The sequence below is a fragment of the Petaurus breviceps genome, unplaced genomic scaffold (genome assembly GCF_028583685.1).
Source record: "Petaurus breviceps papuanus isolate PSGF00001 unplaced genomic scaffold, PetGlider_PUasm1.0 90804, whole genome shotgun sequence".
NCBI classification, from domain to species: domain Eukaryota; kingdom Metazoa; phylum Chordata; class Mammalia; order Diprotodontia; family Petauridae; genus Petaurus; species Petaurus breviceps.
Genome location: NW_027187348.1, coordinates 6,119,548 through 6,132,325, shown reverse-complemented (window position 1 = coordinate 6,132,325; position 12,778 = coordinate 6,119,548). Strand labels below are relative to the sequence as shown.

Sequence of the window (12,778 nt, the reverse complement as noted above, 5' to 3'; positions counted from 1 at the left end):
CCAATTTGCCAAACTTAATTGTTATACCTCTACCAAAACTAGCTCTCTTTATGGGTCAAAAAGAGAGCAGTAATAGTAACAGCGAAGTCAAAGCCAACACTTATCTGTTCACCTCAAGAGATTAATTAGTGTTCTTGTTTAATGAGCATAGGTCAAGATGGTTTTCTTTGGGGATTGTAGCTCCAAGAAAGTTAAAACAAATTTTAATTGATAGAATTGGGAATGAGTTACTGTGTCAAGATTAAAGAACTGCACCTCCTGCTGCAAATGAGCATCTACTTCAAGTCAGTAGGAAGGAGAAGTCCTAGCTATAGCTCATTCTTTCTCTTTGGAATGCTCACTTGGCCCTAGAACCAGCTGGGTGCTCTGACATTGAAACTTAAATGACCAGGAGAAGAACCAACCCCAAGGGAATGAAGTGTTGCAATGGGTAAGTGAATCTGATTCTTTAACCCCATGGACACTGATGGCTTTTCAAAGCCAGTGCCTATATTTGATCCCAATTCAGATTTCACTTAAGTTCAATTGACTGATTATGTGGACCTCTGAGGCAGAAGGAGGAAGAAGACAGAAAACGATGAACCATGGAATCTGTGTCATTTTTAATAAGCTACCCAATCCCTCTGAGACTCCATGAAATCATTTGTATAATGAAGTTGAATTAAATCATCCTAAAGGATCCTTCGATCTCTAGGACTTTATGCTTCTGAGATGTCAAACTCTAAGTCATCAGCTCTGTGAGGATGTGTTCAGAGTTTTCCATTTAGATTCCTGGTGAGTGGGATCAACCATTTAGCATGCATTTATTCATTCACCAACCTCTATTATACCCCCACTATGTTCTAGGGACTATTCTAGGCACTGGTAATGCAGAAACAAAATTTCCACAGCCTCATCTATTAAGTTTATATTCTACTGCGGAAAATATACATAAATTGGTAAGTACAACATAATCAAAGTAAATACAATGTAATTTTCTTGAGGCAGGGAAGTGGAAGGGAGTACCAATATCTGGGAAGATGAGAAACAGTCTTGGGTATCAGCAGCACTTGAACTGAGCTCTGAAGGAAGCTAGGGATTCCAATAGGATTAGATGACGAAGGAGGGCATTCCAGGAAGGGGGAAAAGACTGAACATAAACATGGAGACAAGCAATGAATTGTAATGGATGTGAGGCAGCAAGCAAGTCAGCTTGGCTAAAACTTTGAATCTGTGAGGGGGAATAAGAGGAAATCACCCATGACCAGTAGGTTAGAGCAAGACTGTAAAGGTTTTGACCATCAAATCAAAGTATTAATATTTTACCTGGGAAGAAAGAAATAAAAGAAAGAATGGCTGAATGAATAATTAAAGGAATAAAGGAATCAGCATTGATTAAATATGTATTGTTTGGGATAAAAATTTAAATGTGAAATACCTCTAGCTCTCAAGAAGCCCATCTTCTAATTAGGGGAGAGGACACATAATAACCTTTATGTAGTGCTTGAAACTATGCAAAGTGTTTTCCATTTCTTATCTAACTTCAACTCTAGGGGATAGGTGTTATTATTATCCTCATTATACAAATAAGAAAAATGAGGTTGATATAATTTAAATTATTTACCCAAGTCACCCTGCAAGTCAGTATCTGAGACAGGTTTCAAATTCAGGGCTCCCTGATTCCATACCTGGCACTACACTATGTTCTTGTTGTTCATATAGAATTCAGTTCCAGGGCAGGAAATGTCTAGGAAATGCCTAATAGTCCTTAGGGTACAGATAGTGAGCAGGTGATAAGAACTAATGGTCTACCATTTCACTGGAAGGATAATTGCTTTTAATTCACTGCATTTATATGAGCAGTGAATCATACACTCCCATATGGGTGTGTTGGGCATACAACTGGAGAGACTCGATTTTTGAGGGAAAAGGACTAGACATGATGGTCATAGTACATCATGAGCTCTGGGACTCTTCACACAGTGGTAGGAATGGAGAGAGTGGTCAGCATGCTGCTTAGAAGGAGAGTCTACCTTTCATTGGAAAATGGCTAAGAGAGGCTAAAGAAAGAAAAGAAGTGCTCCTCACTGCCTCCTTTGATTGGACCTCCAGCATCTGTTGAGATCTTTATATCAGCTAGGCAACAGTATTTTAGAAACAACAGGGAGCCAGAGAAACTTTTTGATTTAGTCAAGTCTCTGCTTCAAGAATATCATTTTGGCACCTTGTAGAGAATGGATCAGTGGGCCACTGCAGATGAAATATGCACTAATTACTTGTAGACTCCATCTAGCCCAGGGCTTCAAGAATTCCATTAATCAAGACTTGATCATGAATTTCATATTACAAAAGGTGTCTTTTCAGTGCAGTTTCCTTCCATTTGGAAGTGATATGTCATTTTTGTTGTTGGGTAGATTATGTGTTTGTATGTAGGCATCTGTCTCACTTTAGAGTAGAAAACATGGATAATGGATCATTGGCTTTCTCAATTCATTCTCACAGCTTCTTCTTGGTTCAAATTGTTTTTTTTTTTTCATTTTCTCTTAGCTCCTTAGGCTCTTTCTGGTACATACAGCTTAACTGTGACTTCCAAATTGTGGCTACCAGGTCTTGGTCCTTTCCTAATCTCCAGTTCTCTCTTTTAATAGTATTCCCCTTTCTCTGAATGGGCATTACTTATCACTGAGTGACTGTCCCAGTATCTTTGCTGGACACATAACATCTATAAATCCATTTCAGGTATGACTTTCCCAAAGTCTCTTGCTAGTAAATTTCAGAATTGGATTTGAAGTCAGGAGTCCTTATTCACAATCCAAGCCTGTTTCCTTCATTCCATACTGATTAAACATTCTGGTAGAGTGCCACCAAATATGCTTTTACAAATAATAGATAATAAGAGCAATCAGAGCTCATTTCTACAACCTTTTACAGGTAACAAAGTGCTTTTCTCACTGCCACACTATCAGGTAGAGATAATAAATACTATGATTCCATTTTACAGATGAGGAAATTGAGGCTTACCCACCTTAAGTAATTTTTCACAGGCACAAGCTAGTAAGTGGCAGAGTAAGGACTCAAATCAATTCAATTCTCCACTAAATGACACTAAGGACTCAATAACTCTTTACTAAATTGAATTTAATGGATTACCAATTTCCAAGGAATTAAAATATAATAAAAATTATTTAATGTGATAAGCACATAATTTAATAGTTTATAGGATCTAGAGCTGAATGTTTAGCATTCATCTAGTCCAGCTTCCTCATTTTGTACATGAGGAAACCAATAATTCCCATCCCATTAGTGACTTTCTTTCTGTTTCTCCCATATAACACATTTACCATCTCCCTGCCTTTGCACTGACTATTCTCTGTGCCTGGAATATGCTTCTCCCTCTCCTGTGATTTATAGAATCTGCTAATTCTTTGTAGATTATCTTTCTACTATGCCAAGGTAATTCAAAAGACACTTGTGACTACAAGATTTAGAGGCAGAGATCACAATAATGCATAATTTCATCTCTGAATGCCTACACTCATAAATATATATGCCTACTATGTGGCTCATTATCTTTAAACAATAACGCCAATGGCAAGTTACTATTATTAAACACTTTCATTCTAACTTCAGTCATGTATTATACTAGCCAGACCTCCAGTCCTTGTTTCCCCACCCAGAATAGCTTGAGATGGGAGGTAGGTTGGCAAGCTATAGAAGAGCTCTGGATTTTTAGTCAGAAGATTTGGATTGATTTGATTCTTGGTTTTAATATATCCTAGTTGTTTGACTGTAAGTCTCTTTAGTCATTCAGCTTTCCATCCATAAAATGGGAATGATAATGGCCTCACTATGTATCTAATGGGAATGCTCTGAGGAAAGTACTTTGCAAACATTTGGGTCTTATATAAGCATGTCTCTATCTGTTGGACTGACAATCTACCAAACTGAAAAGAGCTAGGGAAGACTTAAGTTTTTAACACAAAATTATGGGAGCAGGTGTTTTACCTGAGGGTTTGGCTTTATCTTAAAGATATGCATGCAGCACAGTGATCTTGTCTCCAGGTCTTCCAATAAAACATGAGAGGGAGCATACAGGGACTTTACCTATATCTAGTTTAGAAATAATTAGAATGTTTCCCCAAAAGTAATTTCTTTCCAAAATCTTATGTCTTCAGCTACCTGCAAGCTGGATACTCTGTTTTATATCCTTTATGTTCCCACAATCTAGCCTGGGGTCCTCTTTATGGTAGGTGAAAAATAAAAAGTTGCTTGCTTAATTCACATATTGCCTAATCTCAAATAATCTCTGATTTCCTTTTCCCCCACACAGATAGAAGGAAATGTATCCAAAGAACTGGACCCAGGTAACAGAATTTGTGCTGATCGGTTTCCCAGGAAGCTGGAGCCTGCAGATCATGCTGTTCCTGGGGCTTCTGGTGACATATGTAGTGACAGTCATGGGAAACTTGGTCATCATTGTGCTTAGCTGCTCTGACCACCGCCTACACACTCAGATGTATTTTTTCCTAAGAAATCTGTCCCTCCTGGAGCTGGTTTTAGTCTCTGTTGTTGTCCCTAAGATCATGGTCAGCATCATCACCAGGGACTACTCTATTTCCTTTGCTGGCTGCATCATGCAGTCCTACCTCTATTTCCTCCTAGGCACTACTGACTTCTTCCTCTTGGCTGTCATGTCTCTGGACCGCTACCTGGCCATCTGCCATCCATTACACTATGAGACTCTGATGAATCGTCCCATCTGTGTCCGACTAGTGATAGCCTCCTGGATTGCTGGTTTCCTTTGGGTGCTCTCTCCTACTATCCTCATGGCTAGCCTGCCTTTCTGTGGCCCCAATGTCATTGACCACTTCTTCTGTGACAGCTGGCCATTGATGAGACTCTCCTGTGGGAATACCCAACTTCTGGAGTTAGTGGCCTTTATACTTTCCACAGCTGTTCTTCTGGGCTCCCTGGCACTGACTTCTGTCTCCTACACCTGCATCCTTGCTACTGTCCTCCAGACACCAACAGCCACAGAACGGAGGAAGGCCTTTTCTACCTGTGCTTCACATCTCACCATGGTTGTCATCGTCTATGGCAGTTCCATTTTCCTTTATATCCGTACATCAGAGGCCCACTCTATGCTCCTTAACAAAGGGGTCTCAGCCCTGGGATGTATCATCACTCCACTCTTGAATCCATTCATCTTTAGTCTCCGTAATGATAAGGTGAAGCAGGCCCTAGGAGATGCCCTGAAATCACACAGGAACATATGTGCCAGGAGGCTATAAGGACCTTGGGAAATGGAGAGGGGATCTCCTCATGGTTTGTGAGGAAAAAGTCCCAGGTGACAAGCTACTGTTATCTATTGGAGTCAAAGAAGAGACTTCTTCCTAAGCAATGAAAAAGATTCTTTTTATGGTTTATGGATGTTTTTAGCCACAGATAAGTCAAACACCATAATTAGAGGCATCTTTAAACTGGAGGGATGGCATTGTGGTCTAGTAGAAAGAACACAGATGTTGGAGTCAAAAGGCTTAGATTTGAGTCCTAGTTATCCCACCTAATATCTATGTGACATAAAACCAAGTAAGCTTCCATCTGAAATTGTTTCTTCATTTATAAAATGAAGGGGCTGGTCTCTTCCAGAGCTAAAATTCTGTAGCTCCTCAGTTCTGATATAAGTGCCTTATAAACAACATTAAGAATGTTACTAGAAGTATTACATATGGAATGAAGTGTAATACTTGGGAGAAATGGATATTTAATAAAATAGAGGATTTTCAAGCATTCCTGATGAAAAGACCAGAGCTGAATAGAAAATTTGACATTCAAACACAAGACTCAAGAGAAGCAGAAAAAAGTAAACATTACAGAGTAATCACAAGCAACTCAACAATGTTACACTATTTACATTCCTGTATGGGAAGATGAAATCCCAAAGAGGTCAAAGAAAAAGTAAAAGGATCTATATGTGCAAAAATATTTATAGCAGCAATTTTTGTGGTGGTAAAGAATTGGAAATCAAGGGGATGCTCATCAATTAGGGACTGGCTAAATAAGTAATGGCATATAATTCTAGTGGGAGTTGATTCAGAAAAACATGGCAGGGGTGGCCAGGCAGCACAGCAAGTAAGAGCACCGGCTCCAGTGTTGGGATGACCTGGGGATCGAATCTGGGCTCAGACACTTAGCACCCACCCAGAAACACCTAGCTGTGTAACCTTAAGCAAGTTACTTAACCCCAATTGCTTAGGGGAGGCCAGGTGGCTCAGCAAGTAAAGAGCACCAGCTCCAGTGTTGGGATGACCTGGGGATCAAATCCAGACTCAGATACTTAGCACCACACCCAGAAATAACTGGCTATGTAACCTTGAGCAAGTTACTTAACCCTGATTGCTTTAAAATAAAAAAAGAAAGAAAAACATGGCAAGGTGTATATGAACTGATACAAAGAGATGTGAGAGGAACCAGGATGGGGGTAGAGTGGGAGGAAGGGAGAGAGTTTGGAACTCCAAATTTTAAAAGAAAATAATGTTTAAAATGAATAAATAATTTAAATGGGTTTTTAAAGTGGGAGAGATTCTGTGGCAATGAGACCCTGAGAATTCAAGCAAATGAGGTTGAGTTTAGCTGCTGAGATCCAGGAAAAGAAGCAGCATTATTCTGAGTTTCAGGTAGAGGGCCTTAAAGACCTAGAACTATATTGTCTTACAGGAAGGGGGATGAATTTTTCTGAGTGATGGGGAGGAAATATCACCCCTCCCCCTGTAGATAAGGTGTACCCACTAGACAAAACTCTATCCTCTCCACTATGGTTATGGTCCTAAGTACATGCACAGAACATTTTTCTTAACATATACATACCTAGAACATGGATGGCAGGTTCTGAAATATACCACAAAGACATCCAAGGAAACTCTGTGTAATCTCAGTTGTCCCATCTTTGAGATGGAAAGAGTGACTTGGAAGTGGATAATGTCATCTTCAAATTGGAAAAATGGCAATATGGGGTAGTAGAATGAGCCCAGGATTTGGAATAAAAAACAACTGACAACTATGATCTGTGTGACCATGGCTATTTAACCTTTCTGAGCCACAGTTCCTTCATCTATAATATAGGGGTGATAATTCATGTCCTGCCTACTTTATAGAACTTTTGCAGAGATTAAATGAAATAATCTAAACTGCTTTGAAAAACTTGAAGCTCTAATTAGGAACTAATAACCTAATCCTAAATAATAGGTGAGCCAGCAAACAAATAACAGAAACAATCAATAATTTCATTAAATGTCAACAATGACCATATTAAATTTAAATGGGTTTTTAAAGGGGGAGGGATTTTATGTCAATAAGACCCTGAGAGTGCAAGCAAATGAGGTTGAATTTAGCTGCTAAGATCCAGGAAAAGAAGCAGCACTGTGCTGAGTTTCAGGTGGAGGGCCTCAAAGACCTATTAAAGTTGACAATAATGTATCAGAATTTGTGGGATGCAACCAAAAGAGCAATTAATGGAATATTTATCTTTAAATGCTTAACATAAATAAAAAAGATAAAGAGTAAAACAATGAATTGGACCCTGGCTGACTTTTCCTCCATGTCCCCACATTGGGTACTCCTTTTCTGGAGATAAGGTAGCTGTTTCTATCTCTACCTCTTCCCCATGAGTACTATGTGTGTTTTGTTATAATCTGTTGTATTTCTCCACAGGTATGTAGTATTGTCAATTGTCCATGTCTGTTTAAAGCAATATAGCATAAGGGGGAGGGGAATTATGGTTTATAAAGCCACAACATCTTCAACTGCCATTTTCCTGCCTCCATTTACAAGTTATGTGTTTCAAATACCCACTCTTGTCAATCATCTCTTGAACAGGTTCACCACAACTGTTACATGACCCTAATGATATCTGTGGGTTTTAAGTTACCTGGATACATACATATACCATGATTCCTAGGGTACCATACCAACCTTTTGCAGCTGAGCAGTAAGCAGAGGTGGTGCACATGATGTGATCTGAAAGATGCCAATGAAGGAAACTCTGTCCCAAAATTCACCTCTAATCCAAATGCCATTATACCAGACACTCCATTATTCAAAATTAATTTTCCATAGAGTTACTTCTATTTTTTTTAAAAAAATTATTTTTCATTTATGGAATCTAACAAGCATTTCATTTTTAAGCTAACAATTACTCATTTCCTGCATACTTCTCTTAGATGGAAAAAAGAAAAATGTGTACAAAAAATATGTAGTGTAAATTTCAGAAATTTTTCTATTGTGATTGAAGGGTTAAGCATTAGTACCATTAAATAACAATTATAACATTCATTTGTTTCAGTCACGTCTAATTCTTCTGGACCCCATGTGGGAATTTCTTGGCAAAAATACTGGAGTGATTTACCATTTTATTCTAGGATCATTTTACAGATGAAGAAACTGAGGCAAACAGAGTTAAGTAACTTGCCCAGGGTCACATAGCTTGTAAGTGTCTGAGGTCAGATTTGAACTCAGGAAGATGAGTCTTTCTTGCTCTAAGCCTGATATTCCATTCACTGCATCACCTAACCACCATTCAATAATAATAATAGCCAGTATTTAAATAGTGACTTCTATGTTCCAGTTACTGTGTAAAGCATTTTACAAATATTATCACATTTGATCCTTAAAACAATCCTGTGAGTTAGTTGCTACTATTATTCCCATTTTGTAATTGAGGTAATTGAGGCAAATAGGTTAAGTGGCTTCCTGATGATCACACAGGTAAGCATCTGAGGCCAGATTTGAACTCGAGTCTTTCTAACTCTAGGACAAGCACTGTATACTATCCATCACCTGTCTGCCCATAACAGTGAAAAGAGCAGTAGAGGAGAACAGGAGGAAGTTTTTTATAAGCAATTTACATGTACTTAATAATGTTATCTGGAGATATCATGGATTAATGGAGCTCTGGAGAAGCATCAACGTCTTTGTTGGCAATGTGGAGCTGCCCAAAGTGCTGAAAAGGAAGACTGCTGAAAGAGTTAGTTCATTATGTCCTGGACTACACATTTGGAATCACTGTGCAAAGCAATCACATTACTATGTTTGTGGTCACCTAAATGGTGACAGGATCCAATTCATCTAGGAAGAAGACCATGAAACTATGCTGACAAATCTGTGGGAAAATTCTGGTTTTCCATTTGACCTTATGAAAATTTCTTCTGTGTGTGAGCTATTGTTTTGAGGCTTTTTCAGTTTCTTTAGATTTTTCCTTTACTGCCCATTATCAGATCCTAGAACTTTGGTTCAGGGAACATAACTTTTTCCACTATGCTACTAGGAAAATGGGATTCCTTGGAAATGTTGGATACCACTGGACTATATGTATCCGCCAAAGAAATTTGGAAGCTCAGGCTAAGATGATCAAAGCACCAGGAACACAAATCCTTAATAGTAGTAGAATGTCATATATTCATCTAGGCTTATTTTTGAATTCCAAGGTCTAAAAGACATATATATATATGTATATATATACATATATGTATATATATACATATATATGTATGTATCAATGCAAAAGGAAATTGTGAGAGGAAAAATGGAACCTATATATAACTTTTTCTGTATGCACACAATATGTGTGTGTGTGTGTGTGTAGAGGTATGCTATAATTGTAATCCCAATTTGGAACACAATTTTTCATTTGACTCTTTTCTTAACCTCTCATGAAAAGAAGTCCTATCACTCAAGTTTGGTGAGGACTTTTTCCCCTTTAACCAACATATTTACATACATATATACTATACACACAAACACATACACAGAGACCTCTAAACTAAGGCAATAAAGGACTTGATATAGAACACAGTGATGAAATGATAAGCTTTTAAACATTCCTTTCACTATCTCCTCTTGAAACAAAACTGAATCAGTAGCTATACATAGAATCAGGATATAACTCAAAATTATATCTAATAATACAAAGAAATAAGTTTATCCTTTTAAAAATTGTTTTGTTGTAAGTTCATGGACTATATTAATATTTTAAAGCAAAAGCTTAAAAACAACTGCTTTTAGCATTTACCAAAGGATTGCCAGTAAGGTCCTATATCAGAAGTAATTGGGAAGGTGAACAGTTGTCAATTTGTGCTTCTTGATGAACTAAGCTCCATAAATCTGGACAGAGAGTTAACAGGAGCACAAACATGAGGATGAAAGTGACAATCTATTAAAGTTTGATACCATAGAATTGATGTAGATCCGCATATAATCCTCACATTCAGTTTCTTTTCTGTTTCAAGCAACTTCTCATATTTACACATAACCCTATTACTCTGAGCAAACCCAGACCCTTCTGATAACTTATGCATTAATGTCATCACTACTCCCATCAGAATGATAGAATTATAGATTTGGGAAGGACCTCCTCATTCATCTAGCCTAGCCTATGCCTGAAAAACACCTCCTCCCCCCACACCTTAAAGTGTTCATCTAGTACCTGCTTAAAGATATCTGCTAGGATTTGGGGCAGGAAACTACCTCCTGAAGAAGTATTTCCCACTTTTGGAGAACTCTAATGCTTAGCAAGTTCACATTTTTGGATGTTAAGTCTAAACAGTATCCCATGATGGTCACTGATATAAAGAAAAACTACAAATGCAATAAAATATTTATAGCAATTCTTTATGTAGGAACCAAAAAAATGGAAAAAAGTAAAATTCCATAGATTAGGGGATAGCTAAACAAGTTGGGGGTACATGAATTGATGGACTATTATTACTGGTCTATAGGAAACAACAAATGATGACTAAGGAAAAGCATGAATGGATGTGCATATATTGGAGAAAGGTGAAACAAAACAAAAATATATGACTACAACAGCTAAATTGAAAGTACAACAACCACAAACCAATCTAAATAAATATTGAAAAGTTATAAAGAACAAGATTGGTCCTGAAGAAGTTATGAGAAGCCAATCCCCTTCCCCATTTCTATGTAGATATCAGGAATTCATGAGGGTGGAACAACTTTACACTTATAACAGTGTAAAAAAAAAGTGCTTATCATTTTCGTTGAATTTTCTCTGCTTTCTTTTTCTTCTTTTAAATTATTTTTATAAGATGATTCACTAGGATGGAAGGAGAGAGATACAAGAGGAAATATAGACACTGTATAAAAAATTTTAATTTTATTTACCTCATAATTCCCACCCCTTGCTATTGGATTTTCTCTTAGGGGCTATATTCAAATCTACAGTCATTTTTGAATCATACCTTTTCTTCCCCGAATCCAGCACAACCTTCATCCAATATCCATTTAGTCACCAAATTCTATACTATTCTTTTGTATTATTTCTACACTCTGTTCCATCTTTACCATTCCCACTGTCACTATTCTAGTTGCACTGAAGATTACCTTGAACCTGATCTTTTATAACAACCACCTAATTGCCTCCAATCTTCTCTTTCCAATCTGTACTATATACCATAGCCATAATAATCTTCCTGCAACTCTACCTTTACTTTTTCACTCATCTGATTTAAAATATTTAGTGATATTCCATTGTATAGCAAATAAAATACAAGCTCATGAGTTTAGCATTCAAGTCAGTTTTGTTTTTAATTATTTCCATGCTTTGGACCTAAACTACCTTTCCACCTTTCTTTGCCACTATTCCTATTACTTACATTTCAGCCCACTTTGTTGTTGTTGTTGTTGAGTTGTTTTCAGTCACATCTAACTCTTTGTGACCCTGTCTGATGTTTTCTTTGCAAAGATACTAGAATGGTTTGCTATTTCCTTCTCCAGCTCTTCTTACAGATGAGAAAATTGAGGCAAACAGAATTAAGTACCTTACCCAGGGTTACACAGCTAATAAATGTCAAATTTGAACTCAAGAAGATGAATCTGACTGATTTCAGGCCCTCTATCACACTGTGTCACCTAGGTGCCCACTTGATCTAGCTATCAAATATGCCAACATGTAATTCTACCTGTGTGATTTCTCTTGTTATTCCTTATATACTATCTCTAGCTTTGAAAATAAATAATCCATTCTTAAGAAGTGCTAATACACTGAGTTAAAATTTCTCTTATGTCTCTTGTCATATTCTACTTTATTTTATATGGTTATTATTTTTTATATTTCAGGTACCCTTACATAGATGGCAGGTTCCATGAGGGTAGAGTTAACAATCACTGTACTTCTCCCAATTTCTAGCACACTGCCTTGCACGTGATAACAAACAATAAAGATATGTTGCCTGAATGAATGGAATGGAACACAGGCACAGAATCAACAGGAACTATGGAAATAAAGGACTATGTTGGGAACAGTTGAGAGTTCTGTTTTCTTTCAAAGCAATGAGCACACATGAAGAAATTTTCTTCCTATATTGGCAAAAGATAATGTGAAATAGTAGAAAGAGTGCTATAGTTGGATTCTCCACATCTGAGTTAAAATTCTGTATTTAACAATATTTTTATGACCACAGAGAATATGTTTCTCCACTCTGTCTCCTTATCTGTAAAGAGGTTGAATTAGATGGTCTCTAAATTACCTTTCATCTCTGAATGATCTAATAGTTAGAGTAGCTTAAGTTTTGTTGTTAAGTTCATGGATATGCAGCCATCCTTGCTTATTTTATTGTAATACTTGTTTTTCCACCTCTTCTTACACAAAGCTTCAAATTTGTTCAAAGAATATGGCATCTTTTTCCTACGCACAAAACTAATTTTATACACAAGCTTCTGGGAGACTAATGACCAGGAGGAGTCTCCAGACTTCATCATGAATAGCACAAGGTAAGCATAAAAT

General features: G+C 37.3%; 1 protein-coding gene across 1 annotated transcript; it reads left to right on the top strand.

The window, feature by feature from the left end:
- Nucleotides 1–4,319: 4,319 nt before the first annotated feature.
- LOC138147682 (olfactory receptor 6T1-like) lies at nt 4,320–5,270 on the top strand. Its single transcript, XM_069070256.1, has one exon. The coding sequence runs from the start codon at nt 4,320–4,322 to the stop codon at nt 5,268–5,270; it is 951 nt and encodes a 316-aa protein (XP_068926357.1).
- Nucleotides 5,271–12,778: the final 7,508 nt, after the last annotated feature.